We start from the raw sequence: 9,512 nt of genomic DNA on the forward strand, positions 1-9,512 counted from the left end.
GCTGTCTGCACATACCTGAGAGAGGTGCTATACCCTCCCTCAGCTTCTCTAGGCATTGGCAGGAACCTCTTGACATAGATTTTGTTCTTGCAAGTCTCCTATTTGGAAGGAGGAAAGCTGTGGTTTCTGCTGTTTAAATCTAGCCAGGGGAAGGGGGAGGTTACTTAGTTTAACACCTCCTGTGGGCTCTTCTGTGCATCCTCTTGTGATAATCCTAGATAATATGTATGATCTGCCCCATTACTCACTGAGGTATTCAAGTGTTGTCCTCGGGACTTTGTGTACTGTTTGTGATAGCTGTTGTTCCTTAGGTCTCATGACCGCTCATGTTAGTTCTGCCATGTTATCCAAATCCTGACAGCAAGCCTTAGGCTGTTACCCTTTCCTTATCCCTCTCTAAATACAGGGGTGGAAGCATCTTTCATCCTCACAGCTTCACTATGCTCTTAAATGTGTGAACAGATTTGAAGTTCAACCTGACCTTACTTTATAAGCAAGACTCTCAAACTTAAAATTGAAAGAATTGACTGGAAAGCAATCTTCTTTAGGACTGTAGGGATTATGAACTCCCAGCAGTGCATATGTAAAAGAGGGAAATCTGTTTTGATAGATCTCATGGCTGGCTCTTGTGTTCATCCTCAGAGTGTTTTGTGTACAGGGTTAATTCGGAGTATGTCTCACATCCAGGGAATGAGGCCACTAGATCACACCAAAACAGCCTATGGACAAGAATTTCTCCTGATAACAGGGGAATTTGCTCATTAGCTTACCCACTGATTTTGGCGGATTTATCTTCTAAAAAAAAAAAATGGTTATGTTAAGAATCCTCCTTTTCTCTATTTATAAGTACTCTTGAAAGATGAGGGTTTTCTTTCCTCCTATTTTATCTGGTAATATTTTTTTTCCAAACTAGGGGATGCTCACAGGTTTAGTTGAAGTGAAAAGAAAACATAGCAACCTCCCCTCATCCCCCAAGCAGGCTCTGAAAGTTGCTGCATGCTGTCAGTCTCCTCACCAACCCCCACCCCACCCTCAAAAAAAAAAAAAAAATCTGTAGTCTGTCAGCTCTGGAAAATTTGCATTAATTAATTACATGTTTTGCATGGTAATAGGCAATTTGCAGTGCAATTGCTATTATCCATAGCAGAATTAAATTTTTAGCTCCCAGTGTAGTGCTCTCAGCATTCCCTTCCGTATAAACAAGGAGATCATATACATCAGAAATGCTGACTCGCTGTCAAGAATGCAGGCTCTTTTTTTTTTTTAACAAGTAGTTCATTAGTTCCCATAGAAGTGAATGAGTTTTCTTTTGGATAGAAGCCAATTGCATATGCGCTGGGTAAATCAAGGAAGGGATTACTGTCCAGAAAGAGGATTCTTGCCTGGGTTTTTTTTGGTTTTTTTTTTTGCAATGTGCTAAACAGAATTAGTTTAGAGGGCAATTTAGTTCAGGATAGGATCTGTGGAGCTTTGCAGAAAGGGAATTTGGCATTTTTCCAGCTGCCCTGTTTGAGCTGTGGATTAAGTGTCTGGCCTGGATCCAGCAGAGCTCTGCCTTCTCAGTATCAGCACGGGGCCAGAAGTGCTGATCTCGGTGCAGTGGAGACGAGTTTCCCTTTCCCAAGCGGCACGTGTCCTGCACCTACACAGAGCAATGAGCCCCAGGAATAAGCTTACATGGATACTGGGATATTGTCCTACTCCCCTAATCCCTATTTTGTCGCTTCTAGGATTGTAAGCGTGAAGGAGACCCGATTGACAAGTCTAGTGGCGAACTTCTTGGTTGGCCTCTCGCTCCTGCTCCTCCCTTTCCCTCTCCAGTGGATCCCAAAGCCGGTCCTCTATGGCCTCTTCCTCTACATTGCGTTGACCTCCATTGATGGAAACCAGCTCTTTGAAAGGGTGGCTCTTTTGCTCAAAGAACAGGTATGCAGACTGGGGCATCAGCCTGGTGGAACAGAGAAGGAAATTTTATTTACAGCCTTAGCACCAAACTGTGCCAGGAGCTACACGGAAACCTATTGGTGTTGGGCATGGGGTTACCCGCAAAACTCATGTTCTCAGGAGGCTGATTTTCCTGCTCCAGCCTGCACTTTGCATATCCCTTTCACCTTTCTGTGCAAAGAGGGAGTGCAACTTGATATCTCTAGTTTAGCCTGGCTGCCACTGAGACATGAGCTTAAGAAGTCTTTTCCATTAAAGCGGACAAATGAGTGGAACAATAATGCAGTGTCAAACAACAAAAGTGGCATGGTTATTGTTGGGTTAAAAAAAAAGGTGGTAACTGAATTGTTCATAAATAGCGCTGCATCTTGTCTCTTTCAAATTCTGCATAAATTGCTTTCTGCATTTTCCTGCCACAAAAGCATTTTAGCTTTCTTGTTCAGAGCAATGTCTTGTATATAATCCTTCTCCCTTCAGTCTGTTAAGAATTGCTCTGGAGATCACTTCTCTAGAGGCAAAGATGAGTGCATGGATGGAGCTAGGATAGCTCCTACCAGTGAAGAAGGCTTCTGAACTGTGTAGAGTGCAAACCAAATATACATTCAAACAATGCCTTTTTAAAAAAACAATGGCACAAACTTTTGCTCACTGAATGTAGGGTTTGTAAGTTTTAAAAACCCACTGTGGTGTCGTGTCAGCATGACATGCATTTTAAAACTAATAATAAAAAACACTAAAAAGCAAGTGCATAATGCTGGTAAATAGTGATCTGTGATTTCCCCAACAGTGATTCGGAACAGGTAATTTTTTGCTGTAATTTACACTTTCATTTTGACTTGTGTGAAATGCCACGAGATAGGATTTTAAACTCAAAATGAAATTACTTGCATCATTGAAACCCTTCTGATGTGGGATGAAAACAAATCTAGAAGATCTGTTTTCAAGCCATCTCTATTACAAGTGCTAAGAAGGTGTTAGCTTGCAGTGTAGGCGGTACCTGGGAGCGATAACGAATCTGCAGCTCACCTTCTCTTATGTAACAAGGGTCAAGGACTTAATAAGCCAAACATTTGGCTCTGCATCTCTGCTAATTTATCTTGATCTCTAATATTACATCCCAGAGGTTAAAACTGTGAAATCCGGGTAAAGATTACATTTGTCATGTCAATTTTTGAATCAGGATTGAATAGTTACTGATGTATGTGGAATATTACTTCTCTTTTTAGTACAAATTATGTGTGGAATTTTCCAAGCTTCTGTTTGGAAAATTAAAAAGTATTCTCAAATACAGAGATCTCCCTTTTCTGGAAACCTTTTAATGAGTCATGGCGCAATATGAAATCCATTGAGTCTGTATCGGTGCCAGCAGACAGTCGCTCATACTCTTCATTGATGTATAGACAGTGAGTCAAAGCCTCTGCTCAGACATTAGCAAGTAATTGTCAAAAGAAACCACGAGCAATATTTAGCCTATTAATGTCACTATTTTCCCCCCTTCTTTCTCAAAAATGAATAGCTTATACGAGTTGAGAAAATCACTGCAGTCTAAGTACAGCCTCTTCCTGCACCTCCCTGCTCTCGTCTCCTGGTCTTCCCCTACTAGGGTTCAGCCAAGAAATGGGACCACCGGGGCAAGCACAGAATCTGATCAGCAGAGGACAGAAGGCTCTAAAAATAATGAGGAGCTGGGTTTCAGGTGGAGAAACCATCCAGCAGTAACAACACCCACATCTGCTTACCATCACCCCCCTGCACACCCCCACAGGCACTTCACATGTTGCTGTAAAGCCTTGATAATCCTACTCAGGGGAATCTCATTACTGTACTTATCAAGATATTTTGTTGCACTCCAGATGCTCCCAAAGGCAATCTTGGCTGTATGGTGTGTCTTTTCTTCCCCAGGTTTCTAGTGCCCAGTCATCTTCTGTGTGTTGCTGCCAATGCTGTGGTTTAAGGCACTTGCTTTAACCCTACAAATCCTGCATTCAGCTTTTGAACCTGTTAAGGACTCTGATGTTAATGTACTCAGTGTATGTGTTTGTAAATAGAAGACTCCCTTAAAACCCTTGTGTTTAAAAGCCTGTGCCACATTCTGCAGTCGCAAGTCCAGGTCGCTGCATATCTAACATGTAACTCTTCTCTTCCCAGACTGCTTATCCTCCAACACATTACATCCGCAGAGTGCCCCAGAGGAAGATCCACTATTTCACAGGCTTGCAGGTCCTACAGCTCCTTATCCTCTGTGGTTTTGGCATGTCACCGCTGCCCTACATGAAGATGATCTTCCCGCTCATCATGATAGGGATGATCCCAATCAGGTACAAAGCTTGACTGCTTCTTTTTCCTGTCTCCCATACCTTCAGGGCTTCAGGCTTGGACTGCAGGAAGTCCGAGTGGTCTAGAAGGGTACTTTCCTGAGTAGTCAGATCCTGGAAGTGGGTGGCGGTGACCTCTTTCACCAGCTGCTCAAGCTTGCAGAGGAGTGGTGCAGTGAGCCTGTGATTTCACTGATGCTGGGTGTTGTGCAAAGGGTTCTGGGCTGGCAGGTATTATTCCAGCTAGCAGAGAGGCAAATAAGTCTCCTTTTGCAGTTTGTGAGATGCCTGATCTTCCTGAGAAGCTGTAGGCTGAGCCTTCACTCTAGGTGGTATTTGGTAATGTTTCTTCTTGCTTTGCAATTTGATTTCCTTAAGGCCTGTGCTCAGAGGTAGAAACTGTTCCTAAGAGGAATACTTATCTCTTAGCCAGTGATCTGTTGTGGTGACCTTACAGAAGTCCTGCACTGCTGGATGCCATTGCCAATGATCAGTCAGGTCAAACTGGTCACATTTAGTATTAAGATGTATTTTTAAAACTGGGAGGACTGTACAATATCTTGCAGTCTTCAGAGGGGATCATTGAGAAATTTACCTAATTTCTTCCTTAATGTTCATTAGCAGTGACTGCCTATCATTCTCCAGTTAAATCATTCATGCTCTCTGTCCTTTGGATATAATGAGAAGCCATAATAAGATCTTGGAAGATATGTTTCCAGTCCACTTGATTATTTTTAGGCTAGCATGGTATCCAGCAATACCTGGTTGTCTTTGAGCTAGCAATCTTGGAGGTTTTCTGTCTGATCTCAGAGTTTCAGGGCTGCCAGTGTAATAATCTGCAAAGGCAGCTATTGTGGTGTTTTTGTTGGGTGTTAAAGATGCATCTAGTTCTTTCTAAAACAAAAGCAAATGTCAAAGCTACCATGGCTTTCAACAGGATCAGGTTAGAGATATTTGGGCAGGATTTTTAAAGATAAACAAAATCTTGGAAAACACTGCAATGATTGTTCCTATGGTAAGAGTCTCTCACCCACCCTTCACATAGACGTCACTTTGGATGACAGGTTAAGTGGCTGGTAAATACTTCAACTGTGTGCAGTGCTGGATGATTGGCTCTTGTGGGAATTGCAAGTCTCTGCACAGAGCAGCTCAGCACAGAAAAGAAAACGTGGGACACTCTTTGCCAAAAATTCAAGTATCGGACGTAGTGTAATAAGCTAAGTTAGTGTGGAGAGAGTGCTGTCAAAGAACCTGATTTTTGTAATAAGAGCTAGATAATTTAGTGGTGCAAATATATCTTCTTTTGAGTAAATAAGATACTGTCATCTTTTACTAGCTCTTTTGCTAACTCATTTCTTTCCAGAGCAGCTTTTTTAGTAGCTGGGTAATCAACCATCCTGCTAAGGGGAAGATGGTGCTACCTGGCGCAATACAGCCATTTGCCCTTGGCTTTCCTTTCTCTCGGTTTCTTTTGCCTTCATGTAGTTTCTGCAGACTCCAGCTGAGAAGGCTGCACCATGATGCATGAGCTCTGTAGTTAACAATTACTTTTTCACAAAGATTTGGCATTCTAAATAGATTAGACAGAGTAGAAGAAATGAAATATCTTTTTCTCTTTTTTTTTTTAAGAAGTGAAGGGAGGAAGAGGAGATGGGACAGTAGCCAGGGGTCAAAGTCAAGAATCAAACCCAGATGAGTGAGTCATGGCTCAGTGTTCCATCCAGAAAATCAGCCATGTTACTTGTCTGTCTCAAAGCCGCATTTCCATCTGTCCGAGAGCATTAGACGCATGATTTGCATTGTCAGTGGTGAGGGACCATCTTTTTCCACTGGTGTAACGTTAATGTGAAAGATAATGGATTTCAATGGCCTCTCATTATTGCAGTGGAGAACAGCCTGTTGGGAGAAAATGTGATCTCTTTGGGTATCCCCAGTTCCTGGCTTTGATTCAGAACTTTAGGATGACTAGTTTTTGGTTGCTCAGAGAGGAAGAGTCTTCTTTCCAAGTTCTCTGCGATGCTTATCTGTGCTCCCACAGCTCTCTAACATTTTATTTCATGACAGGTTTACTTAAGCATATTCTGGTACTTCTCAGTAGTAAGTGGTGTTTGGGATCTCTTGTGTAGCTATTGAAAAGGCCCTTCCAATTCTTATTCTGTCTTTCCTAGTGCCTTGTGCCTTATTTTAACAGTTGAAAAATAGCTTCCTTATTAAGCAAGGAAAAGTGTCAAATTAAATATGGAGTAGGAGTTAATGAGAGCAACTTCATAGCATATTGTTACAGTGCCGTGCCTTTCTCACCCAAATATGTTAATACATGAGGATGTTTTTGCCAACAAATGACAACACACAAAAAAAACCCCAAAAACAAAACAACAAACACAAAAGTAAGGGAATCACTGTGATCCAGTGGAGAATCCAGACACTGGGTAGGGATGGAATCTTACCAGCAGCTGGAGGAATGAATGTCCCAGCCCTTCTTATCCTCTTGCCATGGTCTTAAGTCTTGCTGATATATTTGGTGTTTCTCTAAAGACCAAAGCTTCTGGGTTGTCTATTAAAGCTTCTTTGTGGTGAGAGCTGAAAGAAGTGACTAGGGTACTTGGAGAACTGAGGAAGTGCAAGACAAGTAACACTTGAATGCAGGTCTTTGAGCCAACATTCCCCCTACAGGGAAAGTGGTGAAGAAAGTAGAAATGAGAAATAAATGGTGATTCTTGGCAAAGTAACCCAGCAAACTGGAGGCAGCGGGAACCTACTAAAGCTACTACCTGCCCTAGCACAAAACAGGAGCTAGTGAGGTTGCATTTTTGGCACCTTGAAGACTGTGGTGATAGGAAGCTCTACGGAAGTGACTTTGTGAGGATGTTCTCTTTCCTCTTGAACTGAAATGAGGAGGCTTCTTCTAGGAGGAGCTCTGCACTGTTATTCCTATAAATGCTGTATTTGCTTGCAGGATTTGTTGTTTTTATTTCCTCCACTTCATCTCCCCCTTCAGCTGGGTGAATCTGTTGTATGCATGGCTATGGACAAACTCAACAAAGAGTCTTAGGACAGACAAAATGTTACATGACTATAAACAAGCACTAATACGTTCTCTCTGGTTCAATCTTAGGTATAACCTGCTCCCTAGGATCATTGAAGCTAAATACTTGGATGCTATGGATGCAGAGCATTAAACGGGGTCCTCTGCACATGGAGCAGTGAGGACAGCTCTTCTGGAGTTGGAAGGCGGCTTTGCCAAGGTGTAGAACAGTCTATCTGCAGTTCGTTCTTTCTTTCACCACTTTTTCTGCTCTAATATGGCGTTGGTAATGCACACGTATCAAAGACCAATCGAGTGTTGAAGTGTCAGACCAAAACAGCCTTGGACTTGGGAGGCTGATGCTCTTTGGAGTTGTGAGGCAAGCAAGCTTTATGGAAAATGCTACTTTCCACATCCCAAAACTGGAAACCCCAAAGATCAGCATGTCCGTATAGCTGGAGCATGTGTTCTCAGAGTTGTCATGTTCCCTTGTTTGAGGAGTGGGGGGGAATCTCTTTTTTTTTTTTTTTTTTTTTTTATGCACCGTGTCCCTTTCTTCCAAAACACTATAAGGACAACAACTGACACTTCTTTTACAGAATGACAGGCCTGTTCTGGCATTTGAATTCAATTTCTCATGCAGCCAGTATTCCCAAATTGGTATTCTGGGTGGGATGGCTTCATGCTAAACCACTGATGTCAGGAGAGATGTCTGGCCATCTTTTCCGACCGGCAGGGTTGGAAACAGATATAATTTGTATTGATACAATCCACAGCTTTGGATATTTAATTCCTACAAATGAGCTGGAAATGTTCAGAGGTTGGGCTCCCATGGCAATGAAACCACACCTGGGTCTAAACTACTTGGGATTTAATTTGGGTCTTTCTAACATGACTTCTTGGTAATCAAACACAGATGTGTAGTTTTGCACAACTGCAACATTCTTGTTTGCACCCAGAGTCATATGCTGAAACTTATCAAGGGCAGTTGTGTTAATGATTGAATATACATATGTACAGTAGTGCCTATGTGTACATATATACATATGGATTTGTGTATATATATTTTGCATAGATATACAAATAGGCCTGATTCTTTCAAAATATCAAAAGTGTTTTGTGCAGTCAGTGTTACCTGTGATGTCTTGACCATATTCTTGTTCTCTGCTTCAGTGCTGCTTTTTCTCATTTGAGATATGGTCACTTTTTTCTTTTTAAAGCTGCTCAGTTACTGTTTTTGTTCATGTGTTGCTATATTCAAGGTGTTCCTTTGCTTTCTTCTTCCCATGGCTTGAGACCTTCATCATTCTGTCTTGATGCTCCAACATGTGAATCTTGCATTTAATTTTAATGTACAGCATGTAATGAAAGTTTTCTTCTTTTGCCTAATCAATATTTGTTGGTCATTTCATTGTTTCTGTTTTGTAGCTAATCTCCAGTTTTCCCCACTCCCAGACATTATATTATATTGCTGGATGAATCTAATTTCTGCTGTCTTGTATTTCAGTTTATTTAATTTTGCTTGTACTATGGTCAGTTTTCTTATTTGGAGTACTGTGAAACAAGCTGCCCTTTAGTTCAGTGCTTGCCCTTTGCTGCACACTACAGATCACAGGTAAAGTGTTAAGAAAAGTGTGCACCTCTGAAGATGATGAACTTCCGAAGCAGTAGAAACTAGGGAAGAAAAGTAATATAACATGAAATGCAAATATATTGTTAGCACAGAGAAATGTTTCTTACCAGTTGCTTGCCCAGCAAATGGTGCAGAGTTTTTATCAACACGTGCCCTACTGATTGGGTGTTCCTCTGCACGATGAGAAAGACCAACTCTAATGAGGAAGGCAGGCATTGGGTAAAAAGCTTTTATGCTGAAACTAAGCCAGATTCACTGAAGATTTGGTGTATTTGCACTAAATATCAGGTGGTATTTCACTGTATTGTAGCTGCCTACGGCTTTAAAACATGTATGAAAACTGATTTTTTTTTTTCTTATGAAACCCTTCATCTTTGTATTGATACTTGGTACTTGATGGAGGAGAGCAGTAAGAGTGTTCCCAAGAATGTGGCCATGGTTTGTGTATCCCCAAGAAATTGCAGGGGAAAACCCTCAGCTTAGCAAGCAAAACAACATTGCATAACCTTGAAAGCATGACCTTCCTGTTGCACCAACCAACTCTTGTGGGACTGAGAAGTCTCAGGGTCAGGATGACCACCCCCGTACATCAAAG

General features: G+C 41.7%; 1 protein-coding gene across 1 annotated transcript in view; it reads left to right on the forward strand.

The window, feature by feature from the left end:
• SLC4A11 (solute carrier family 4, sodium borate transporter, member 11) overlaps positions 1-7,782 on the forward strand; it is a 90,538-nt gene extending 82,756 nt beyond the window's left edge. The window contains exons 19-21 of the mRNA XM_009882544.1: positions 1,731-1,926; positions 4,093-4,262; positions 7,375-7,782. Coding sequence (XP_009880846.1) covers positions 1,731-1,926; positions 4,093-4,262; positions 7,375-7,438 — 430 coding nt within the window. The 3' untranslated portion in view covers positions 7,439-7,782. The remainder of the gene's footprint in view (positions 1-1,730; positions 1,927-4,092; positions 4,263-7,374) is intronic.
• The last annotated feature ends 1,730 nt before the right edge of the window (positions 7,783-9,512 follow it).

This window comes from Charadrius vociferus, unplaced genomic scaffold (assembly GCF_000708025.1).
Source record: "Charadrius vociferus isolate BGI_N301 unplaced genomic scaffold, ASM70802v2 scaffold213, whole genome shotgun sequence".
Taxonomy (NCBI): Eukaryota; Metazoa; Chordata; class Aves; order Charadriiformes; family Charadriidae; genus Charadrius; species Charadrius vociferus.